At 44.5% G+C, this 26234-nt stretch overlaps 1 protein-coding gene across 2 annotated transcripts in view; it reads left to right on the forward strand.

Annotated features, from left to right (window-relative positions):
- Nucleotides 1-18332: 18332 nt before the first annotated feature.
- RBPMS (RNA binding protein, mRNA processing factor) overlaps nt 18333-26234 on the forward strand; it is a 165085-nt gene continuing 157183 nt past the window's right edge. Inside the window, exon 1 of one of the 2 annotated variants that reach the window (XM_023214622.2) lies at nt 18333-19016. In XM_023214622.2, coding sequence (XP_023070390.1) covers nt 18951-19016 — 66 coding nt within the window. In that variant the 5' untranslated portion in view covers nt 18333-18950. The remainder of the gene's footprint in view (nt 19017-26234) is intronic. The other variant, XM_023214620.2, reaches the window with a different exon arrangement.

Raw genomic sequence — 26234 nt, forward strand, 5'->3', positions numbered from 1 at the left:
GGATTGGAGACTTATTTATTTAAAAGCTATTCATTCTACAAACATTTTACCAATAAAATGTTAGGCAAGGCACACAATCTAAGTGACTGTATCATTATTTATGTTAATAGTGGAAATTAAGTAAGTCTTGGTTAACATATCAGTGGCAATACCAAGCAAACTGAGCGTCCTTGTAACCCAAACTGTTAGTTGTTTTAGGACATTTTAAAACATCAAGTCAGGCACCTTCTATTTAGGGCAGGCTGGGTGCTGGGGTTCATGCCTGTAATTCCAGCACTTTGGGAGGTTGAAGCAAGCGAATCACTTGAGGTCAGGAGTTTGAGACCAGCCTGGCCAACATGGTGAAACCCCATCTCCATTAAAAATACAACAATTAGCTGGATGTGGTGGCACGTGCCTGTGGTCCCAGATGCTCAGGAGGCTGAGGCAGGAGAACTGGTTGAAGCCAGGAGGCAGAGGTTGTAGTGAGCTGAAATCATGCCACTGCACTCCAGCCTGGGTGAGAGAGTGAGACTCCATCACACACACAAAAAAAGGGACCAGGCATGGTGGCTCATGTCTGTAATCCCAGCTACTCAGGAGGCCGAAGTGGAGAGATTGCTTGAGTTCAGGAGTTCAAGACTAACCTGGGCAACATAGTAAGACCTCTTCTCTTTAAAAAAGAATTTTTTTTTTTTTTTTTTTCAAAATGTAGGAGAACTAGGTGAAAAAGTGGTGGTTGAGAGTAGAGGAAGGAAGTGATGGAGAGTAATGTGAAAGGAGGAAGAAGACCTGGAAGAATACAGAATTAAATATAAGCCTGATCACATCATTTGTTTGCTCAAAACTTTCCAAATGCAGAGAACAACATTGTTGGTTTCCTATCCCAAGGTTATCACTCTTCCCTGCAAAGTGCCTCCCACCACAGATAATGAAATACCAGATGCTCACCTTCCCAGCAGTCAGTGCAGCTTGGCCCCTGTGTTTGGGTTCTGATCAATGAGAGATGGAGAATTCTTATAGAAACTTCTGGAAAAGACCTTCCTCTTTAACAGAGATAAGGCCTATTTTTTCCAAGCCACTGAACACAATTGTGTGAGGGTGCGATGCTTAGAATTGACACAGCTATTGTGAGTATAAGGGGAGATATCACGGGGCCAGAAAAAGAGATATCATAAAATTGAGAATGGCAGAGTGAAAAGATGAAAAGATGAACCAATCTAGGTACCACACTTCTCATTATGTAAAATTTTCAGAGTTCTGCTTAAGTCACTATTTTTTTTTTTTGAGGCAGAGTCTCATTCTGTTGCCTAGGCTGGAGTACAGTGGTTTAATCGTGGTTCACTGCAACCTCTGTCTCTTGGGTTCAAGCAATTCTTGTGCCTCAGCCTCCTAAGTAGCTGGGATTACAGGTGTGTGCCACCATGCCTGGCTAACTTTTTGTATTTTTAGTAGCAATGGGGTTTTACCACATTGGCCAGGCTGGTCTTGAACTCCTGACCTCAAGTGATCCGCCAGCCTTGGCCTCCCAAAGTTCTAGAATTACAGGCATGAGCCAACATGCCTGGCCTCTTAAACTCTTAATAATCTGTCCCTTCTTTACTTATCCAAGCTTATCTCCCAGCACTTTTCTATTTTCTACTCTTCAGTGTTTTCAATTCACCAGTCAAAAATTCTCTCTAATCCCTTTAGCCTCATTTCTGACTGGAACCCTCTTGGCTCTTACCACTCCTACTTTAACTGGCCACTATGCTCATCCTCATCCAGGGAAATATCACTTCCTCATGGAAGCCTCTACTGACCTCCCAGAGTGTGTATTTGTCACATTTTTGAACTCTCTAGAATAGTGCACTTCATAGGTATAGCACCGATCCCACTTTGTTGTAACTGCTTACCAATTTGCCTAGCCCGTGAAGATAGGGTCTGTGACTCTCTTGCATATCATTTTATTCTAAGAACCTATCATGGTATGTGGCAGGCATATCTGTGGAACACATAAACAGGTTGTAGGATACTGGGGGCAAAATAATTTCTTTTTTTTTTTTTTTTTTTTGAGACGGAGTCTTGCTCTGTCGCCCAGGCTAGAGTGCAGTGGCCGGATCTCAGCTCACCGCAACCTCTGCCTCCTGGGTTCACGCCATTCTCCTGCCTCAGCCTCCCGAGTGGCTGGGACCACAGGCGCCCACCACCTCGCCCGGCTAATTTTTTGTATTTTTAGTAGAGACGGGGTTTCACCGTGTTAGCCAGGAGGGTCTCGATCTCCTGACCTCGTGATCCGCCCGTCTCGGCCTCCCAAAGTGCTGGGATTACAGGCTTGAGCCACCGCGCCCGGCCGGGCAAAATAATTTCAAAGATCAATTAGAAAAAGGCAAACAACATATTTCAAAACATGTTGTACATTATAAATATGTACAATGTTTGTCAATTTAAAAATCAATAACTGGCTGGGCATGGTGGCTCATGCCTGTAATCCCAGCACTTTGAGAGGCCAAGGCAGGCAGATCACGAGGTCAGGAGATCGAGACCATCCTGGCTAACACGATGAAACCCCATCTCTACTAAAAATACAAAAAATTAGCCGGGCATGGTGGCATGTACCTGTCCAGCTACTTTGGAGGCTGAGGCAGGAGGATCTCTTGAACCCAGGTGGTGGAGGTTGCAGTGAGCTGAGATCGTGCCTGGGTGACAGAGTGAGACTCTGTCTCAAAAAACAAACGAACAGACAAACCAAAAAATTAAAAACCATATTTCCCACTAGAAATATGCACAAAGACACAATAGGCAATTTCCAAATAGTCATAAACTGAGGAAAAGATGGTCAGTCCTGCTAATAATCAAGAAATACAATTAAAGGAATGATGTTTTATCATTTTTCACCACCAATTGATAAAATGAAGATTTTTCCAGTGTTGAGAATGTTGTAATAAAATGGACATTCTCATGTAATGTAGAAGCAAGTGGTGCAAATTCTATCATCTTTCTAACCAGAAACATCAATGCATAAAATATGCTTAACATTTAACCTAATAACTTCTTTAGAACATATTCTAAAGAAATAATCAGGCAATGTATAAAAATGTTTGCACAAAAATGGTCATCAAAGCATTGTTAAATACTAAAAAACTGTAAAAAAAACTAAATGTCCATCCATATAGGACTTGTACACCCATAGTTAAAATTATACAAAGCTTTTAAAAAGGATGAGGTTGGAAATAATCCAGATGCCTTCATATGGGTACACGTCCATAATATACATTATTTATTATTTGTTTCTGCTTTTTTTTTTTGAGATGGAATCTCACTCTGTTGCCCAGGCTAGAGTGCAGTGGTGTGATCCTGGCTCAGTGCAACCTCCTCCCAGGTTCAAGCAATTCTCCTGCCTCAGCCTCCCAAGTAGCTGGGGACTACAGGTGCCCACCACCATGCCCAGCTAATTTTTGTATTTTTAGTAGAGATGGGGTTTCACCATGTTGGCCAGGCTGGTCTCAAACTCCTGACCTCAAGTGATCAGCCCACCTCAGCCTCCCAAAGTGCTGGGATTACAGGCATTAGCCACTGCACCTGGTCGAGTTTGGTTTCTTTTGATTCCACATATAAATGGGATCATACAGTATTTGTCTTTCTGTGCCTGTCTTATTTCACTTTACATAACGTCCTCCGGATTCATCGATGTTTTCACAAATGACAGGATTTCCTTCTTTTTTAAGGTTGAATAGTATTCCATGGTGTATCTATACCACATTTTCTTCATCTATTCATCTATTGATAGATGGATAAAGAAAATGTGGTATAAATACACCATTTCTTGGCTATTGTGAATAATGCTCAAATGAACGTGGAAGAAAGATATGTCACTGACGTACTGACTTCATGTTCTTTGGATATATGCTCAGTAGCAAGCCTGCTAGATCATTCTATTGTTAAATTTTTTGAGGAACCTCCATACTGTTTGCCATAACATCCAGTCATTAGTTTTAAATCTTTTCAGTCTGTGAATGTCCAATTTATATTTACAATGGTTACTCAAGAAAGGCACACATTTTAAATGGTTCACTTAGGGTGAAAATTACAGTAATGCTTATGATTACTGGAAGCCTAAATTTACACACACACACACACACACACACACACACACACACACACACATCTAATTTTCCAAATTTTCAGCCATTGATGTTTACCTCATTAGTCATTTTTTGCCTTTAAAAGTTTTATATGTTTATTTTATAGTTAAGCTGATTTAATAAAACTTTACTCATATGAAGAGAAATAAACTTCTTTTTTTTTTTTTTTTTGAGACGGAGTCTCGCTCTGCCGCCCAGGCTGGAGTGCAGTGGCCGGATCTCAGTTCACTGCAAGCTCCGCCTCCCGGGTTTATGCCATTCTCCTGCCTCAGCCTCCGGAGTAGCTGGGACTACAGGCGCCTGCCACGTCGCCCAGCCAGTTTTTTGTATTTTTTAGTAGAGACAGGGTTTCACCGTGTTAGCCAGGATGGTCTCGATCTCCTGACCTCGTGATCCGCCCGCCTCGGCCTCCCAAAGTGCTGGGATTACAGTCTTGAGCCACCGCGCCCGGCCGGAAGAGAAATAAACTTCTATAAAAATGATGATATGGGGGCCAGACCTGGTGGCTCATGCCTGTAATCCCAACACTTTGGGGGGCCGAGGTAGGTGGATCGCCTGAGGTCAGGGGTTCGAGACCAGCCTAGCCAACATGGTAAAGTCCCATCTCTACTAAAAATACAAAACTTAGTTTGGCGTGATGGCACATGCCTGTAATCCCAGCTATTAGGGCGGCTGAGGCAGGCGAATCACTTGAACCTGGGAGGCGGATGTTGCAGTGAACCAAGATCACACCACTGCACTCCAGCTGGGGTGACAGAGCGAGACTCCATCTCAAAAAAAAAAAAAAAAGAAGATATGTCTGTTTTGTCTGTTTTTCTTTTTCCATTTAGATATTCCCAAAAAGAGAAGAGACAAATTTAAAATGTGAATTTCGGCTGGGTGCGCTGGCTCACACCTGTAATCCCAGGATTTTGCAAGGCCGAGGTGGGTGGATCACTTGAGGTCAGGAGTTTGAGACCAGCTTGACCAACACAGAGAAACCCCGTCTCTACAAAAAATATGAAATTACAAAAAATACAAGTTAGCTGGGTGCATTGGCACACCCCTGTAATCCCAGCTATTCTGGAGGCTTAGGCATGAAAATTACTTGAGCCCAGGAGGCGGAGGTTGCAGTGAACTGAGATTGTGCCACTGCACTCCAGCCTGGGTGACAAAGTGAGACTCTGTCTCAAAAAAAAAAAAAAAAAAAGTAAATTTCATAGTAAAATGTGAAAAAAAAGGGGGAATCTAGGAATGTATTGCTTTCCTTTCGATAATCCACCTGGTTACAGCCCCATTTTCACTCTCACTTCTGAGGTGCCAGCTACTGCCAACGCTTGAGTCTTTGGGGGATTCCGTAGCTTCTCAATTTTTTGCCATCAAGCTTAGGATTTAGTTTTCTTAATATTAATCTGCTTCACAGCTTCCCAAATTTTATTACTGTTGTTTTCTTTCATTCTGTCTCTCTCTCTTTTTTTTTTCTTTCTTTTTTTAAGAGCTGGGGTCTTACTCTGTCACTCAGGCTGGAGTACAGAGGTGCAATCATAGCTCACTGCAGCCTCAAACTCCTAGGCTCAAGTAATCCTCTTGCTGCAGCTTCTCAAATAGCTGACTACAGGCATGTGTCACCATACCCAGCTAATTTTTTTTTTTTCTTTTTGTGGAGATGAGGATCTTGCTATATTGCCCATGCTGGTCTCAAACTCCTGGCCTCAAGTGATCTTTGTGCTTTGGCCTCTCAAAGTGCTAGGATTAGAGGTATAAGCCATAGGCCTAGCTTTCTTTCATTCTCTTTATCCTTGTTAGTTTATGCTTTAAAATAATGTTGATGACACAAATCTTTTTTGAATTGTTATTAGAGGTTTGGGGAGAGGGATGGAAATGCTTATGTTTAACCTGGCGTTTTCAAACAATGAAATGTGACAGTCCCTGTAGAGATACAGCATAGCCTCCTGTTCAGTGCTGTTGTCCCTCCAAATTCATGTTTTTCTCACATACAGAATACATTCTTTCCATCTCAACTGCCTGCAAAGTCTTAACTCGTTTTAGCATCAACTCTGAAGTCTCATCTGATATCATCCAGAGCAGATATGGTAGAGACTTGAGGTACAATTCATCTTGAGGCAAAATTCCTCTCCAGCTGTGAATCTGTGAAACCAGGTAAGTTATGTGTTTCCAAAATACAATGGGTGGGACAGGCATAGGATATACATTCCCATTCCAAAAGGAAGACATTGGAAGAGAGAAAGGGGTGATGGATCCCAAGTAAGTCCAAAACCTAACAGAGCAAATACCATGAGATTTTAAGTCTCAAAAATAATACTCGGCCCGGTGTGGTGCCTCATGCCTGTAATCCCAACACTTTGGGAAGCTGAGGCAGGAAGATCCCTTGAGGTCAGGAGTCTGAGCCCAGCCAGGGCAACATAGTGAGACCCCCATCTCTAAAAATAATTTTAAAATTAGCCATGTGTGGACGTGCACACCTGGATCACTGCTACTTGGGGGGCTGAGGCAGAAGAGTCACGTGGGGCCAAGAGTTTGATGCTACAGTGGACTATGATCATGCCACTGCACTCCAGCCTGGGCAACAGAGTAAGATTTTGTCTCCTAAAAAAAGAAAGAATAATTGTCTTTGGTTCAATGCTGTGCCCGACTGATCCACTGGGGTGCAGCTCTGCAAGCAGTATGCCCCTTTGGGCTTTGTGGAGTACCACCCAAGTGGCTCTCTGCAAGGGCCTATCCACCCACCTCTGCTGAGTGTCACACCCACCCGCAGTGGAGACAAGCCTTGTTCTCAGCCTGTGCAATCTGGGCCTGTGGTGGGAGAAGCAGCTCTGATGATCTCTGAATCACCTTTGGAGTCCTCCTTCTCTTTTCTTGAAGGATAATGCATGTCTGTAGCTTTCCTTCATTCCGTCCTGCTTTCTGTTTCCTTTAATCCCAGTTGGCAGGGTTTCCGCTGGTACAATCCCATGGCTTCTGTTGAGATGGTTGATTAGGTCTGTAGTTTGCACCCACACCAATCTCTTTATCAAAAGGTCAGTTATCCACACCCTTGGTGTTCTTTTCTGAATATCCTTTTTCATTTTTTACAATATGGACAGGCAGATAATGTTCCAATCTTGAAGTTGTGGTTCCTTTTTGCTTCATAATTTCTTCTTCAATTTATTTCTCACTTCTCAAATTTTACTTTAAAGTGGTCAGGAGGCATCAAGCCACTCCTTCAAAACTGCTTAGAAATCTCTACAGCTAAAATTAGCTGGGTGTGGTGGTGGGCGCCTGTAATCCCGCTACTCAGGAGGCTGAGGCAGGAGAATCCCTTGAACCCGGGAAGCGGAGGTTGCAGTGAGCCGAGATCGTGCCATTGCATTCCAGCCTAGGTGACAAGAGTGAAACTCCGTCTCAAAAAAAAAAAAAAAAAAAAAAATCTCTACAGCTAAATATTCCACTTCATTTCGTGCAAGGCCTACCTTCCACAAAACGCTAGAGCATGAATACAATTTAGTTAAGTTCTTTGCCACTTTATAATAAGGATGGCCTTTTCTCCAGTTTTTGTTTTGTTTTGTGTTTTTTTTTCCCCCAGAGACAGAGTCTCACTCTGTCACCCAGGCTGGACTGCAGTGGAGTGATCTCAGCTCCTTGGAACCTCCGCCTCCCGGGTTCAGGTGATTCGCCCATCTCAGCCTCCCGAGTAGCTGCGATTACAGGTGCCTGCCATCACGCTCTGCTGATTTTTTGTATTTTTAGTAGAGATGGGGCTTCACTATGTTGGCCAGGCTGGTCTCAAACTCCCTTAAGTGATCCGCCCACCTCGGCTTCCCAAAGTGCTGGGATTACAGGCGTGAGCCACCATGCCCAGCCGCCTTTCCTCCAGTTTCTAATAGCATACTCCTCATTTCCACCTGAGACTGTAAGTGGTCTTTACTGTCTATATTTCTACCAACATCTTGTACATGACTATGTATTCTCTAAGAGGCAAGTTTTCTTCGCAGCTCCCCTTTTCTTTCTGATCCTTCTCCAGAATCACCTCTAAAGGTCCGTTCACAGCAATCTAGGCTTTTTCTAGCATGTTCTTCAAAACTCTTCCAGCCTTAGGCTGGGTTTGGTGACTCATGCCTGTAATCCCAGTACTTTGGGAGAACAAGACAGGAGGATCATTACAAACCAACCTGGGCAACAAAGTGAGACCTCATCTTTTAAAAAAAATAAAATCTAGGCATGGTGGCCTGCACCTGTAATCTCAGCTACTCAGGAGGCTGAGGTAGGAGGATTGCTTGAACCCAGGAGTTCAAGGCTGCAGTGAGGTATGATTGCACCACTGCACTCCAGCCTGGGTGACAGAGCAAAACCCTGTCTCTATTATCATTATTATTATTATTATTTTAGATGGAGTCTCACTCTGTCACCCAGGCTGGAGTGCAGTGGCGAGATCTCGGCTCACTGTAACCTCCGCCTCCTGGATTCAAGCGATTCTCCTGCCTCAGCCTCCCAAGTAGCTGGGATTACAGGCACCTGCCACTATGCCCAGCTAATTTTTTTTTTTTTTTTTGTATTTTTAGTAGAGACAGGGTTTCACCATGTTGACCAGGCTGGTCTTGAACTCCTGACTTCGTGATTTGCCTGCCTCGGCCTCCCAAAATGCTGGGATTACAGGCGTGAGCCCCCGCATCTGGCAGACCCTGTCTCTAAAAACAAAACTTTTCCAGCCTCTACCCACTACCCAGTTCCAAAGCTGCTTCCACACTTTTAGTTACTTGTTACAGCAGCAAACCGCTTCTTGGTATTAATTAGTCAGCTGAGCCTGTCCTAACAATATACCACAGACTGGGTGGCTAAAACAACAGACATTTATTTCTCACAGTTATGGAGGCTGGGAAGTCCAAGATCAAGGTGCCAGCCAATTCATTTCCTCATGAGGAGACCGTCTTCCTGGCTTGCAATCAGCCACCTTCTCACTGTGTCCTCACCTGGCAGGGAGAGAAGGAGCTTTGGTTCTCATCCTTTTTTTAAAAAAAACAAAACGAAAAAACAGGGTTTTGCTGTCCCCCAGGCTAGAGCACAGTGTTACAACTATGGTTCACTGTAACCTTGAACTCCTAGACTCGAATGGTCCTCATTCCTCAGCTCTGAGAGTAGTAGTTGGGACTACAGACTCACACCAACACGCCTGGTTAATTTTTCTGTAGAGACAGGATCCCACTATGTTGCTCAGGCTGATCTTGAACTCCTGGTGTCAAGTAAATCTCCTGTCTTGGCCTCCCAAAATGTTGGGATGACAGGAGTGAGCCACGTGCGTGGCTAATTTGTTTGTTTATTCATAGAAATGGAGGTCTCACTGTGTTGTCCAAGCTGGTGTCAAGCTCTTGGCTTCAAGCAATCCTCCTGCCTTGGCCTCCCAACGTGTTGGGATTCCAGGTGTCGGCCACCACACTTAGCCTCTTTCTCCTCTTATAAGGGGTGTGTCCGGAATTTATTCCTTCAGGTGGGAACTTCAAGAATGAAGCTGCGGACCCTCATGGTGAGTGTTAGTTTTTAAAGATGGTGTGTTCAGAGTTTGTTTCTTCAGATGTTCAGATGTATCGGGAGCTTCTTCCTTGTGGTGGGTTCGTGGTCTCGCTGACTTCAGGAGTGAAGCCGCAGACGTTCGCAGTGAGTGTTACAGCTCTTAAAGGTGGCACGTCCAGAGTTGTTTGTTCCTCTCAGTGGGTTCGTGGCCTTGCTGACTTCAGGAGCGAAGCCGCAGACCTTGGCAGTGAATGTTACAGTTCATAAAGGTGATGCAGACCCAGAGTGAGCAGCAGCAAGATTTATTGTGAAGAGTGAAAGAACAAAGCTCCCACAGCATACAAGGGGACCCAAATGGGTTGGGGCTGCTGGCTGGGGTGGCCAGCTTTTATTTCCTTATTTGGCCCCACCCATGTCCTGCTGATTGGTCCGTTTTACAGAGTGCTGATTGGTCCGTTTTTACAGAGTGCTGATCTGTGCGTTTACAAACCTTTAGCTATTCACAGTGCTGATTGACCTGTTTACAATTCTTTAGCTAGACAGAAAAGTTCTCCACGTCCCCACCCAACCCAGAAGCCCAGCTGGCTTCCCCTCTCTAGGGCACCAACCCCATTATGGGGGCCCCACCCTTGTTACCTCATCTAAACCTAATTATCTCCCAAATGCCTTACCTAATACTATCACAATGGAGGTTAGGATTTTGTGTGAATTTCAGAGGGACACTAGCATTCAGTCCATAATAGGTTTCATCTGAAGGCTCCACTTAGGGAAGATCTATTTCCAGGTCTACTCATGCAGTAGTGGGCTGGATTCAGCTCCTTGCTGGTTGTTGGACTGAAAGCCCATGCCTTGGTGGCTCTTGGCTGGAGGCCTTCCTTCCTTGCCACATGAGTGTCTCCATACAGCAGGTCGAAGGCAGCAAGTGAGAAAGCAAGAGAGAGCATGTAAGACATGAGCCATCGTCTTTTTTAAAATCTAATCTTGGAGGTGCTATCCAACACTTTTGCCATGCTGTATTCCTTAAGAGCAAGTTGCAAAGTCCAGCCCACACTGAGGAAGGGATTATGGAGGGTTTGAATACCAGGAGGTAGGGATCATTGGGGCCCATTGTAGAGGCTGCCTACCCAGTGTCTTCTAGTTACATCCTTTTTTTTTTTTTTAATTAATTAATTAATTAATTAATTTTTTTGAGACGGAATCTTGTTCTGTCTCCCAGTCTGGAGTGCAGTGGCGCAATCTCGGCTCACTGCAAGCTCTGCCTCCCGGGTTCATGCCATTCTCCTGCCTCAGCCTCCTGAGTAGCTGGGACTACAGGTGCCCGCCACCACGTCTAGCTAATTTCTTGTTTTGTAGTTTTTTTAGTAAAGACGGGGTTTCACTGTGTTAGCCAGGATGGTCTTGATCTACTGACTTTGTGATCTGCCTGCCTCAGCCTCCCAAAGTGCTGGGATTACAGGCGTGAGCCACCACGACCGGCCATCTTTTTCTTTTTTTTTTTTTAAGAGTCAGGTTCTTACTCTGTTGCCCAGGCTGTAGTGCAGTGGCATGATCATAATTCACTGTAACCTCAAACTCCTGGGCTCAAGTGATCTTCCTGCCTCAACCTCTGAAATAGCTGGGATTATAGGCATGTGCCACTATGTTCAGCTAATTTTTAAATTTTTTGCAGAGGCCGGGCGTGGTGGCAGATCACTTAAGGCCAGGAGTTCGAGACCAGCCTGGTCAACATGGTGAAACCCCATCTTTACTAAAAATACAAAAGTTAGCTGAGCATGGTGGTGTGTACCTGTAATCCCAGCTACCTTGGAGGCTGAGGCATGAGAATTGCTCGAACCCAGGAGACAGAGGTTTTAGTAAGCCATGATCATGCCACTGTACTCCAGCCAGGTGACAGAACGAGATTCTGTCTCAAAATTGTTTTTTTCTTTCTTTTGTTTTTTTTTTTTTTTTCTTTCTTTTGCAGAGAAGGAGTCTTGGAGTCTTGCTGTGTTGCCCAAGTTGATCTCAAACTCTTGGCCTCAAGTAATCCTCCCACCTTGGTTTCCCAAAGCACTGGGATTGCAGTTGTGAGCTGCTGCACCTGTCCTTGTCTTGAACTTTACTTATGACTATGTTTTCCTGATAGTACCTGGGATTTGACTTTTGCCCCTAGGCCAGTTCTTATTGAGAGTTTTGTCCTCTGGAGAACTAGGAATGAAAAGTAGTTTTATTTCAAATCCTGCAAGTCCTGGTTTCTTTATTGCTTCTTCTAAATCCTGATGAAAAATGGAACAGTTTCTTTTTTAGTTCACTGCACTTCTCTGGTACTGTATCATAGGCGTACGAAAGGAACCATTCCGCCCTTTCACCATTCTATCTGGAAATCTCCATAGCCAGATCCACATGTTCACTAGGTACCTTCTCTAGCTTTCACATAACTGCAGACTAGTTTAGCTAATTGTTCTTCCAATACCTAAATCAATCCCCCTTTTCTCCAGCCTGCAATAACAGTATCCTCAATGTTCTTTATTTTATTTTATTTTATTTTATTTATTTTGAGACTGAGTCTCTCTCTGTCGCCCAGGCTGGAGTGCAGTGGTGGATCTCAGCTCACTGCAACCTCCGCCTCCTGGGTTCAAGCAGTTCTCCTGCCTCAGCCTCCCGAGTAGCTAGGATTACAGGCACGCATCACTATGCCTGGCTAATTGTTGTATTTTTAGTAGAGACAGGGTTTCACCGTGTTGACCAGGCTGTTCTCGAATTCCTGATCTCCTCCCAAAGTGCTGGGATTATAGGCGTGAGCCACCAGGCCCAGCCCTGCTCACTGTTCTTTAATAGTGTTCTTCAATAACAGACTCAAGGTTCTTCCTTCCAGCTTCCGTCCTTCACCTGATCCCAAAGCCCCTGCCATGTGTTTTAGGTTTCTATTACAGTAGGAATCACCCTGTTGATTTCTATTACCCCACTTCTAGGTATGTAATTATGTTTCAGTTATATATTGCTGTATTACAAACCATACTGAAACATAGTGACTTAAAACAACACTTTTTTTTGCTAACAATTTTGCAATTTGGGCAGGGTTTGTTGCAGAAAGCTCATCTCTGTTCCAGATGGTATCAGCTGTGGCAGCTCAACTAGGGCTGGAGCAACCACTCTCAAGATTATATATATATATATATAGTTCACTCAGAGGGCTGGCAAATTGATACTGGTTGTCTGCAGAGCTCAGCTGGGGCCGTAAGCCAAACACCTGGATTCTCCTCCATGTGGGCCTCTGATCATGGTCAGAGGGAAACCAGCGAACCTCAGAATTCTTTAAGAGCTGAAAATCAGGGAGATGTTTCAAAACCATGTGAATATACTTAACACTACACTTAAAAACGGTTCAAATGGAAGGCTTAGGTGAAATGGTTTATGCCTATAATCTCAGCACTTTGGGAGGCTGAGGCAGGAGGATTGGTTGAAGGCAGGAATTTGAGACCAGCCTGGGAAAAAAATTTAAAAATTAGCCGGGTGTGGTGGCAAGAGTCTGCAGTCCTAGCTGCTCAGGAAGCTGAGACAGGAAGATTGCTTGGGCCCAGGAGTTCGAGGCTTCAGTGAGTTATGATCATGCTACTTACTGTACTCCAGCTTGGGCAACAGAACGAAATCTGTTAAAACAAACAAGTAGGCTGGGTGCAGTGGCTCATACCTGTAATCTCAGCACTTTGGGAGGCTGAGGTGGGAGGATCACTTGAACCCAGGAGTCTGAGACCAGCCTGGGCAATACAGTGAAACCCATGTCTAAAAAAAAAGAAAAAAAAACCCAGCCTGGCCAACAGAGTGAAACCTCATCTCTACTAAAAATACAAAAATTAGCCAGACATGGTGGCACACGCCTGTACTCAAGAGGCTGAAGGAAACCATGTACTCCAGCTACTCAAGAGGCTGAAGCAGGAGAATGTCTTGAACCTGGGAGGTGGAGGTTGTGGTGAGCCAAGATGGCACCATTGCACTCCAGCACTCCAACAGAGCAAGACTCCATGTCAAAAAAAAAAAAAAAAAAAAAAAAACCCAAAGTGGTGAAGAAGGTAAATTTCATGTTATGTGTCTTTTGCCACAATGATAAATTAATAAATAAAAAAATCAGGGGAAGATGGAGAGGAGCTGGAGGTGAGTACACACGCACGGGGTGAGGGAGAGAGAGGTGTCAAGGATGACAAAAACCAATAAAATACAGCCCCTCTGGCCTCAAGAACTTCTTTGGCTCATCCGAAGGGTTAAGAGACAATCACAACACACGTGGTAGATACTGCAGCTTTCTGCTGCAAAGCTAACATAGGTACAAAGCTCATGCCATGCAAATCGCCTCAAAATAGACCTTCAATGTCTGCAGTTCCCAAAGGCAAACATTTAAGACATAATTATAGGTTTGGATTTCTTAAGGCAAGCCTCGAAATGAACACTGCCAGAGAAACAACAGTGAGTAATAAACTACAGGTGTGTGTACAATATTACCCTTTCAAGGTAATCTCGAAGGTCAGGCAATACGGTAGGTAGAGTGTTAGGCTGGGGAGAAAGAGGACTTTTCTGGTCTTCAGCACAACTATTACAGGATATAAAATCCCTTGGTTAGAGTGAAATTCCGTCTCAAAAAAAAAAATCCCTTTGTTGTCTTATAATTCTCAGGATGCCTGGGAACTATTGCTACTGAGGAGATCTTACTTTGGAATCTTTTTTTAAAGTCATAAGCAAGTTGTAATTATCATTTATACCCTGATTGAAGGTACATTTTCCTCCCCCAAACTCAAACTCTTTGCCTTCAATCACAAAGTTTTATAAATAGCAAAAGTCTGTTTACAGATTTTCCTTGAGTTTTATTGGTAATACATTATTGCTCTTTCAAATAACTCTATTCTTCATGGAAAGGACAAAAAGCAGGAAACTCTCTTTTCCTGACATATTATCCCAACCCCATACGTTTTTCTGAAAACACCCTGAATGTCACTCTCACCACTGACTATATAGTATAGCCATTCCTGCATCAGTGTCAATTTTATTGTCTGATACGTCACATTCAATGGTGTGATTTTTTTTTTTTTTTTTTTGAGACAGGAGTTTTGCTCTGTTGCCCAGGCTGGAGTGCAGTGGTGTGATGTTTGTTGGCTCACCACAATCTCTGCCTCTTGGGTTTAAGCGATTCTCCTGCCTCAGCCTCCTGAGTACCTGGGACTACAGGCACCCACCACCAGGCCTGGCTAATTTTTGTATTTTCAAAAATGGGGTTTCACCATGTTGGCCAGGCTGATCTCAAACTCCTGACCTCAGCTGATCCGCCCACCTCGGCCTCCCAAAGTGCTAGGATTACAGGCATGAGTCACTGCACCTGGCCTCAACGGTGGGCTTTTATCTTTTACTGTTTGAAACCTTATCATTTGTTCCATTCTGCACAAGGTCTCTATCTAGGGTCCTCCCTGCAAAATCATGACTAAAGACCACTGCTAGGCCAGAGGCTCATGTCTGTAATCTCAGCATTTTGGGAGGCTGAGGCGGGTGGATCACCTGAGTTTGGGAGTTCAGTACCAACCAGCCTGGCCAACATGGGGAAACCATGACTCTACTAAAAATACAAAAACATTAGCCAGGTGTGGTTGTGTGCACCTGTAGTCCCAGCTACTGGGGAGGCTGAGGCAGGAGAATTGCTTGAACAATTCTCACCTGAGTGAGACATTTTCTTAAACAATGTTGCCTGGGCAACAGAGTGAGACTCTCAGGAAAAAAAAAAAAAAAAAAACACTGCCAAGACCCTGCCTAATGCCATTGCTGTGACTACCTGTTCTAAGACATCTCCACTGATTTAGTCCTTCCTGCTGGATCTTGGAAAAATCCAGTGATAACATTCAGGCCTGTGAATCAGTAACCCATCAGACTTAAAATGCTCATTTATTAAAAAATAACTGAGTGCCTCCTATGTGTTGGGCACTGTCTAGATGCTGGGAATACAACAGTGAATAAGCCAGACAAGGATCTTCTCCTGGAACTTATTTTTGTTTTTTTGTGACAGAGTTTCACTCTTGTTGCCCAAGCTGGAGTGCAATGGCGCAATCTCGGCTCACTGCAACCTCTGCTCCTGGGCAAGCAATTCTCCTGCCTCAGCCTCCCGACTATCTGCTATTATAGGCGTGTGCCACCACACCCAGCTAATTTTTTTGTATTTTTAGTAGAACCGGGGTTTCATCATGTTAGCTAGGCTGGTCTCGAACTCCTGACCTCATGTGTTCAGCCCACCTCGGCCTCCCAAAGTGCTGGGATTACAGGCATGAGCCACCGTGCCCCGGCTGGAAATTATTTTTGTTTCTTATCCCAGAGATTTCTGACTTTTAACAATGGACAAAGTCCTGGCTTGGCTTAAAGACAAAGGAACCAGATTCTTTATTTGGAATTAAGCCATGCTTCCCTGGGTGGGGATAGGAGAGGTTCTCCAGGCATCCTGATATCACACAACATAGTCCACCTGCTCCCAAGTGAAGTCTGAGTGGAACTATTGACTACATTGTCATTTTTGTTGGGCCCATGCCAGGCTCCAAGAAGACCATGCCCTTCTGTGGACTATGCTCCATGACAGGCAAGAATGGCCAAAGACACAGTGCTAGCATCATGGGCCACGACGGGGTCCTAAGACCACCACTCACCTATATTGCTTGGGAAGACATTGCCCCCTCGTGGTTTCTCATGTAATTGAGGGAGAAGCTGGCAGTGCAAAGGGCTGCCTAGTTAAGGCAATCGATACATCCAAACACGTGCAAACTTTCCAGATTCACTGTAGCCTTGTCTCTTCTCAATGTCTTGGGTTGCAGTTTCAATAGACTTGGTTTATTTTCATCCAGGATACATGTTTGTTCCACTTAGAGAGAAATCACATTATGACAGCAATTAAAAAACATCTTTTCCCTATGGAAATCTTCCTGTTTCAAAATCTCCAAACCGCCAAGATAAACCCAGTATGTAAATCCAAGTATCACTACTGTTTTTCTCATAATGCCCTTAAAGCAAATATTTTCCTTGCTTTCTATAATCGGAAAGAGGATTCTGAGAGTATCTTGGCTCCATACCACTTTTTTTTTTTTGTCTTTTCTTTTTTTCCCCTCTTTGTGGAGAACAGGGTCTAACTATGTTGCCCAGACAGGTCTTGAACTCCTGGGCTCAAGCAATCCTCTTTCCTCTATCTCCCTAAGTGCTGAGATTCCAAGTATGAGCCACCATACTACTTTAAACTCCCTAAAGGGAGGGTCCTTATCTGCATCGCCCACAGCCGCCCCCACCCTATCCCCAGCAGCACGTAAATTAGTATAAAGAATGTCTGCTGGGGGGTGGGGAGAAACAGTTAAGCAAATACTGTAGTTAGAAACTTACTGGTGCAGGACAGGAGCAGCAGGCTGGGACGCAGAATTCCTGGGAATAAGAAGTGGGGCAGAACCCACTGATACATGGAGTTCCACATTTACACATTTGTAGCAGTCAAATCTGAGAGTTTAACACAGTGGTTCCAGACGGTAATTCCATCAGTTTGGGAGGCCAAAAGCGGGAGGATCACTTGAGGCCAGGAGTTCGAGATAAGCCCGGGCAACAAAGTGAGACCATCATTTTTCTAAAAAAAAAAACCAAAAAACCAGAAGCTTAAACGATCGAGTATTGGAAAAGCTTTCTAAGGCCCGGGAAAAATGGAAGTTTCCTTAATAATAATGTTAGCTTCCATGTATTGTAAACCTAAACGAAGCAAGAATGAATACCGGGTGCTGTACATAGCTCTATCAACCTATAATCTCGAAAACGCTAGGAGACACATTCAGCTGATCCCATTTAACGGACGAGGAAACAAGTAAGCAATCCTGAAGTTGGTGCAAAGCCCAGGCCCCCTTTCTTCTTCAAGCGTGCTTCCAGCCTCTGAAATTGCTCTGTGCGGACCCCGAGCTCTGCCTGCAATGAGGAATATTCACTTTGCCAACAAATATTTATTGAGTGCCTACTATACACCCGGTAGCTCGTTTAAATAGCCGTGGGATTAAAAAGATAAATAGGTTAAGTTTGTGGTTTTTTTCTTCCAGGAAGGAGCTTTCTGAAGGTTGAGGGAAAGGCCAGGTAAACAATCCCAGAACAGTCGGGTGAGAGTTGGGAGAGGAGTCGGGGGCCGCGGGACGCCCAGGAAGCGAAGCGGGGAAGGCTCCGGGCGCGTCGCAGGACCCGCGCTGGAGATGGGTTTGAAGCCCTGTCCTGAAAAAGCCGGCCCGGAGTGGGCTGTCCCCGGTGTCCCTCGAGTTCTCATCCTGTCATTCAAGCAGCAGGGGAAGAACCGGGTCTGGCTCGGGAAGGGTGGGCTTAGGGCCAGGGGTGCAAATCCCTTGGTAAAAGCCGGCAAACAAAAGTCGCACACATCCCAGCTCCCGGTCCTGGCCCCGGCGGGGCAGGGTCCCCGAAGTCCCGGGGCGCGCAGACGCCGGGGCCCCCGGGGGCCGAGGGAACGGCGGGACCCGACCTCCCCTGCCCTCGGCCTCCCGGGCCCTCGCTCTCCGACCAGCCGCCGAGTCAGGGGCTGGGGTCGCCGCTTCCGCCCGCGGCCCGCGGCCCCTCCCCGGCGCGCGCCATCCGGCCGCCGGCCCCTCCTCCCGCGGGGGGCTCCGTCCTGCGCCCCGTCCCTGCGGGCTGCAGCCGGCAGCCCACGTCCAGGGAGGGCGGAGGGAGGAGGAGAGGCGCGGAGAGGAGGGAGGGGAGAGGGGAGGGAGGAAGACGAGAGAAAGGGAGCTGCTTCCATCCCGGACTTCCCAGAGCCTGCTTGGAGCGCGCACTCAGCGGCTCTCGGGTCCCAGCGTCCCAGCCGCCGCCCGCGCTTCTCCGCCCCGCTCCTCCTCCTCCTCCTCCTCTTCCTCCTCCTCCTCCTCCTCCTCTCTAGGCACCCCCGTCCCCTCCTTCCAGAGGCTGCAGCCCCCAGCCCCAACTCTCTGCGCTTACTCCTGGGACGCGCGTCCTCGCCCCATCCTTTGCTTCCTTCCTTCCTTCTTTCCTTCCTTCTTCCTTCCTCCCCTGGCTCCCGCCCTCCCTATCCAGATCGCCCTCCCGGGGCCCGATTGTCTCGGTGCCCCGCTCCCGGCCCGCGCCCTGCCCCGTCTCTCCCTCGCACTTCCTGAGTCGCCCGCCGCTGCCGTCGCAGTCTCTCCGCGGGAGCCCCAGCCCAGCCCGAGCCCGAGCCCGAGCCCGACAGCCACTGCCCCGGCTCTAGCTCCAGCCCCGCAGCCCGCGGCGCCCGCCCGAGGGAGCCCCGGCGCCCGGGGAAGGCTACAGTGGGCGAGCGCGCCCTCGCCCAGCCCCGCTCCCCAGCCCTGCCCGGCCCGGCGAGGAAGGACCGGGAAGATGAACAACGGCGGCAAAGCCGAGAAGGAGAACACCCCGAGCGAGGCCAACCTTCAGGAGGAAGAGGTACTGGGCGGCTGGGTGCAGTGGCGGGGGCGACCCGGGACCCAGTGCGGGCGGCCGGCGGGGCGCGGGCGCGGGCCCAGGGCGCGGCGGTGGAAGGTTTAGGCATGGCCGGTGCCCCGGACGCAGCCCCGCAGTGTGGCCCGGGGAGGGTGGATCTCGGGAGAGTGTGCTTTTGTGTCCACGCACGTCTGCGGGCCCCAAATTGCGTAACTCTAAGGACTTTTCGGAGACTTTTGTAAGTATAATGCTCAGCTTTGTTTGCCCGGGATTTAAAAAGTGGAACCGAGAGCTGACTCCTGGGTGACCTCAGATGATCGGGACTCGGAGGGTCAGGACTTAGGGCTGGGGCTGGAAATTGTGTGTGGATTCCGGGTAGCGGGGGGGCAGTTTAAGGAAGAAACTCGGGGAAAAGTTTTCATTAAAAGATACCTCTGTTCCCTGCCCCCTCCCTTTCCGTGTTAAAAGTTGTTGGTGAAATATCTTTCTAGCCGAGGGTTTTGGATTAATAGATAACTCATCAGCCACATTCTTCTCTGCTGAGTCAAAGACCCCGAACCTGGGCGGTGAACGCTTGCGAATTTAGGGCCGTGCAGATGAGGGGAGCAGAATAAGAGGGTTAAAAACGCAGCAATTCACCAAATGCTCATCGAGGATATTTTCATAGGACTTTGACTTCTGAGCACGCATTTTAGGTGGTGCGTCCTCACGATGAAAGTTTTGTGACTGCGGAGCGTTCCTTCGGTGGAAACAAAATTGAGTAGATGTGGTCAGAAGGGGAGTCGGACTCAGGAACAAACGTTTCAGAATTCAGTAGTAGGATATTTGTGGTATCCTACCAAATGACTATTTCTGCAGGTACATTATCTGGAGTCCAAGAAATTACTTCTGGCGTACTTTTTTAACATCCCACACAGTTGAGTTCTTAAACATTCTAGAGGAACTTGAGAATGTGTGCAGATGCAGGAAAGTGCACGTCTCAATATGACCCGAAAAGATTCACACAGGTATTGCATCCTGATATGGGTGAACACAGAAGGTAAACGGATTCTAAAGCGTTAGGATGTTGAGATCATTGTTGAAACACTGTTGTGTGCAAACTTCAATTCTGATAGTGAAACCAAAATTGCAGAGGAATTCATTAATACATACAAGTTCTCTGCACATTGTCCACTTGGAAAATGGGAACTATTTAGGTGGAGAAGGTAGAGGAGCGATACTATGCCAAACAGTGCAAAATAGGAGATTTTACTCTCTTACCTAGTTGTATGGTAGTGAAAACCTAGATGAATTGCAGTCAGTCAAAAATTGCTTTCTCACCCGAGGACATTTTATATTTTATTATAAAAGACTATTTGAAGAGTTGTTTACATGCATGTTTTCTAATTACAAGTGTAGGAATGCTACTGGCGTTTCTTTTTTCAAAGCAATGGAGAGTTGAATGGTATGTTCTGACTTTTTTTCTTGAGCTTGCTGCTTTGCTGTTTATTTTCCCTACCACTTAAAAAAATTTAAAAATAATGCTTTTTTAAATTTGCTTTTTTAGGAATTACTATATTTAACTAATTCACTTACCATATCAAAATAATTATCGCTTCAGAAATCTTCCTATTTCAGCTAAATATGCAATCTGTTTGCTTTTCAGGGTTAGAATATTATATCAAACCATCTTTATTTACCCAGTTGAGAAAAGTTTTTTTTTTTTCCTTTTGATAGGTAGCAAAAGAGGTTCAATGTCCTAAAAATCATACCCACTTAAAATTAAGTATAGAAAAGTCACATTTTTCTGCTTGACCCATCTTAACAGCTGCCAGGACCGAGGGATTGCCTGCCCTGTTCCTGGATGCTCCTCTGTCCTTGCGAGGTTGTGTGTAATAATTGCTGTATAATCGCGGACCATTGCAGTACAGTTGCTGCCTCTTACTTGTCCTGTTACCTGACAGTGTTCCTTTTCAAGTAGGAATGGCATGTGGCTCTAGAAAGTATCGATATTTTTAGCAAAACACTTGTTATGTAAAAAATAAGGGGACTGGTAGGAAGATTTCAGAATCCAAGTTGTCCAAGAGATGTCGTGTACAAGACAGATAAGACTGTGAAGAGAGGAGGGTTTATAATGTCAGAAATTGAGGAAAAGAAACTAAGGTGGCCTGAATGATCCAGGTAATTTTGCCTTAATTTCCTATTTTTGGTTTATATTTTGTTCTTGAAAAACTCTTAACCTCTTTTTTGGTTTTTTTCTTTCTAACTCTGAAAGCCACAATTAAAATAAATAGGGTATTTGGTGAGTGCCATTAATGAGCCCGGCATTACACAAAATCACTACATTGACCCTTTCCCTGCCCACCCATCCTATCAGCAACTTGCTCTTAAACACATTAAAAAACCTTGGCAGTGGACTCGGTAAACAGAACACACATATACAATATATATATATATATATACACACACATAATGACAAGAGAGGAAAAATGTGTTTTCTTTTACTTTCTGGTGGCCATTGAACTGACATGGAAAAATGAGTCCAATCGTCATTAAGGGAAAATAGTTTATTTCACAGATCATGAGGGTGGTTTCGGCTTTCTCCACATTGTAGAATCCAGGTTTGTTTTTTTCTATGTTTCTAGTTTTGAAACGAATTCCTTTTATCAACCAGTGTATTTTAGCTGCTTTTGAGAGTTTCTAATGCTTACCCTGAAATAATTGCTGAAATGCCTCTTTGGTTCTAATTGTATAGAATGAACAGTTCAGGATCTAGGAGAATTTTTGCAGCTTTTTAGGGTTGGAAGTTTTTGAGAACTTGGGCAGAACATGTATTAATATTTCTACTTTAGATAGCATTGAAAACTTTGAGGAAAAATAATTTTAGGATTTGGCTAGGCAGTTGTGTAAGAGATGATACATTTAGCTTTCTGGCTTTTAATGTATTATTACATTAAATACGTGTATAATACACGTATAATGTATTATGCGTGTGTGTCCCCTAAGCAAGTTGTCCTGTAAAGACTAATGAGTTGTCAAAATCTCAGATTTACAAGGTTTGTTTATATATGTTTAGAGTATCATACCATTTCTTATGTTTTACAGTTGATAAAATGATTCCTCGAATTTCTCTAATTTTGCAATCAGACTTTATAAAAATTAATATATAAGTAATAGATCCATAATTGTCTTGGCTAATCAGTTATAATTTGAGTTTAAAGTATTTTCAAATATATGAAGACCTTTTCTGTCTTATAGCTAGAAGTAACTTATTTGTTGGTCACTGAATTTTCAAAATAGAAATTTAGATTAAATAATGTGATTTGGTTTTTATTTCTACTTTTATCCATGTCATTGAGTACTTTTCAGGCCGATTATAAAACATCTTTAAAAGGCCTTTTATTATATTGAAGCTCTGGTGTTAATTTCTCCTTAAATTGCTTTGAATTGACTTGTACTTACAGTAAAACTAAAGAAGCAAAAAACATGGAAGTGTTGAAATATTGACCAAAAAGATGTGCAGAAATCATGTAAAGTCAGTTCTTCAGAGGTTCATACAAACCTTTACTTTGCATTCCTTCTTTTAAAGTGTTTACTAATTTTGCCAAAATACTGGGGTTGTAAAGAAAATTGTTTCTTACAATTGCTACAGAGAGGGTAATGTAAGTATCAGGCAACCTCAAATTTTCATTGAGCATTAAAGTCAGTCTGCATTATGACTTCAGGAAGGTACAGAATGGTTTCATACAATTTAACCAAGATTGAGAATCTCTGTTATTCCGAGTCCAACAGTCCAATTCAATGCAATAAACATATATTTCAATTGTAGAATAGGATTTGGTGACAACTGATGCTCCATGACCCCTGCCAGTACGGCGCGCACTTTTGAGTTATTTTTTCAGTAGTGGTTTAAACATTTCCCTGATAAACCCTTGTGTGCATCTGCAGGCTTCTTCGTTGCCAGTAGCATTTAGTTTTCAGATGGGTAGTTTGGAAGGGGTGGAAGCTCTTTTCTGGAGATGCTTTCCTATGATTTTTGTAGGTTCATATTAATTTTTGCTTTACAGATAAACGTGTTCAGTGCTGGTGATAAGGCAATAAAGTGGGTACTTTTGTGCAGAGCAGTGGTGATATAAATTAGTGTAGCTTTTCAGAAAGGACTGACACTATCAAAATGTGTTCAGGCCCTTTGATTTAGTACTTTAATTTTTAGAAATTTACCCTAAGGAAACAGTATCAATGATATATATATAGGAATGATTTTTGCAGAGTGACTTATGACAGTGACAATTCAGAGGTACTCTGTATCTAACATGGGAAATTGCTAACAAAATCATTGTATAACTCCAGAAGGGGAATATTATGCAGCCACTAAAGGTTCCGTTTTTAAAGAGAAAAATACATGGGTTATAAAATATGTATTATATATAAATACATATTTATTATGTATTATACATATGTAGTTATATACTATTCTCTGTGTTCTGGAGGTCAGAAACCTGAAGTCAAGGTGATATTCATAAAACCAAACATTAATAAAATGTATCTGGTAGATTACAGATCATTGCTATTTACTTTCTGATGCTTTTCAGTGTTTAAGTTTTCTAAAATGATCATGTGAACAAAAATAATTAAATGTTTTTGCTTTGAGGGTTTCCTTGAAATTGCGATATTCACAAAACCAAGGTTGGTCACATTTAGTTTTGCTCACAAGCCTAACGACCAGAATCAGGCCTGCCTTGTTCCTCAGACATAGTGTTCCTTAGTACTATTAGTATTTCTCTTACTCATTGCCTTATCCTGATTATGTTAGTAGTGATCTTCAGCTGCTCTCCTGTTGTGACACTCTTCCAGAGTCCATCCTTACACCATACTGCTGGGCCCTCCAATGCCATGAATCCTTCAGTGCTACTTGGTACTCCACAAAGTCAAGTGCGCACATGGCTTTTGGGATTGCCCTCACCTACCTGTGTACTGTGATCCCTTGCTTCAGCCTCAGTCTTCTTCTTCTGTTTTCTTAATCTAGTCTGAGCTGCTTTCAAGCCAGGATTCAAGTTTTTCAGCCTACATTTTTGCAGGATCCCCCTCGCCTGGATGTCCTATCCCATAGAGATGATTTTTCCTTAGAATTTCAGTAAGTTACTTTCTGTTATGTTCATTTAACTCCTGGTTATTATTTTTTCAGGTATTTATTTTGTATGGGTCTATGCCATTTTACAGTATTCCCAATGTTCAACACCTACCCCAGCACCAGGTAAATCCCCTCTGTATACATCCACACTTACATATATACACATATGTAATTCTTTTTAAATGTATATGAAATAGCCTTATCGGTGAGGTTGGTGATTATGAGTTTGCATAGGTAATCTGTTAAGAAGCAGCCACTTGTTTAATGTTGAGGATCCCTTCTGCAGTCTGCACTGGGAATTAGAGAAGGCGTGGATGGATCCGCTGGAAAATTACTTCCATCCCTTTGTCATCAGGAACCTCCATTTGCCAGCACAGGTGAGCCTGCCTGGTCCATCAGATAGCCACTGTCAGTGTGGGACTGCTTGTCCCAAGGTGCGTTTGAATTTTCACCATTAGAATTTGGTTTCTGCTGTGGAATTCCATTTGACCTTTTGGATGAGGGCTTCCAGAAACCTTGGTTAGGTGGAAGAGCACGGAGCTCCCTGTGTTCCCAAACAAGCCTGCTCTGTGTGACAGCCACTTTGGAATGTTTGTGTTCAGTTTCATTTGGCACCTTAGTGTCTGCCTGGGGGTAGGGGAAAGGGAATGCAAATGTTCCTCTTGAACAGTGCTTGCTTTGGTCAAAGAAAAAACTTAGGAAGGAATGAGGAGAATGAACCTTAATAGCTGGTGCAGAAGTGGCTGCATAGCTCAGTGGGCTTGAGGCCATCTGGGACCAGGTATTTAAAATGGATGCTATGTTGGTATGAAGGTGTCAGTTCCATGCCACTGATGGGGATAAGCTTATTTGTCATATGGGGATAACTCCTCGCACTCACATTCCTATCTTTAAAAGTGTGCCAGGAGATTAAACAATTTTAATGCACCGTATTGTGTATGTTTGGGGGTGGAGGTGGGAGGTCCTTGATATTATCTGAAACGTGAAGCTGAGTAAAGGGGATATGTTTGTGGTATCTGAAGAAAGCTGCCTGGCTTGTCAGTGTTGCCGATAGCAGGAAAAAGGAAATACTGAAATCTTTAGCCTGCAGAATTGTCAGAAGTCTTTTTATCTATTCACTAAATAAATAATTATCGCCTAACTTTTATTATTTACTATGTGCCAAGCACTCTTCATATATTATCTTATTTCAGTCTTATTTCAGCCTCACAACAAGCTGATGAAGGGATGATGATGATTGTGTTCCTTTGATGGGGAAGTGGCTGAAGCAGTGAAAAGCTATGGAGCCAGGGTCTTCATGTGCAGATTCTAGGGATGCCAAGATCTGAGGGAGGCAGTTCCTGTCTTAAAGTGGCTCACAGTTTAATGTTGATGCCTCTGTGTAAGCAAACAGGTGGATAACCAAGCACGGGATTAAAGTAGAGGTAGTTGTTTGAGTTGAGCACAGCCAACCCTGCAAGGGAAGGGATGGAGCTGTGTCATAGAAAGCTTTAAAGAAGTTTGAAGAGTCTCTTTTAAAGACGACATATGAGCTAAACCTCAGTTAAGATTCTGACTGATGAGAAAAGGATTCAGAGAGTGGGGAAAAGATGGGCTAGGCAAGGAATTCGCTCTGTGAATGAACACAGGCTTCAAAAGACCCTTTTGGGGAAGAGCAAGCAAGGCATGGCAGGAGGGAAGAATGGGGAGGGGCCATTGGCCCACAGTGGGTGGAGAAGCTGCCTCTGCACTAGGGAATTGGACTCTGTCCTCTGATGGGCACCGGGGTGGATGTGCCCCAGAAGGCAGCATTCTAGGATGTCCCAATGGGCAGGGGGATGTGGTGAATTTTGGAAAAGTTGTTGAGAACCATTCTTGCAGTGAGGTTTCTGCTGCAAGAGTCCTGGTCTCAAAGTGAGGCAGTGGCCTGGCCATGACAGCTGAGGCAGAGATGCCAGGTGTTCAGGGCCTTGATAACTGTCAGATGTGCGGGAGAGAAAGCAAGGAGACAGCCTGGCAGCCTCTTGGGTTTCTCCTTCGGGTGACTAGCTAAGTGGCGGTTGTATTTGTAGGAATAGAAAATAGAGATGGGGAAAGGGTAAGAAAAGAAGGTACCTAAGAGGTGAAGATGT

This window comes from Piliocolobus tephrosceles, chromosome 7 (assembly GCF_002776525.5).
Source record: "Piliocolobus tephrosceles isolate RC106 chromosome 7, ASM277652v3, whole genome shotgun sequence".
In the NCBI taxonomy this organism is placed as follows: domain Eukaryota; kingdom Metazoa; phylum Chordata; class Mammalia; order Primates; family Cercopithecidae; genus Piliocolobus; species Piliocolobus tephrosceles.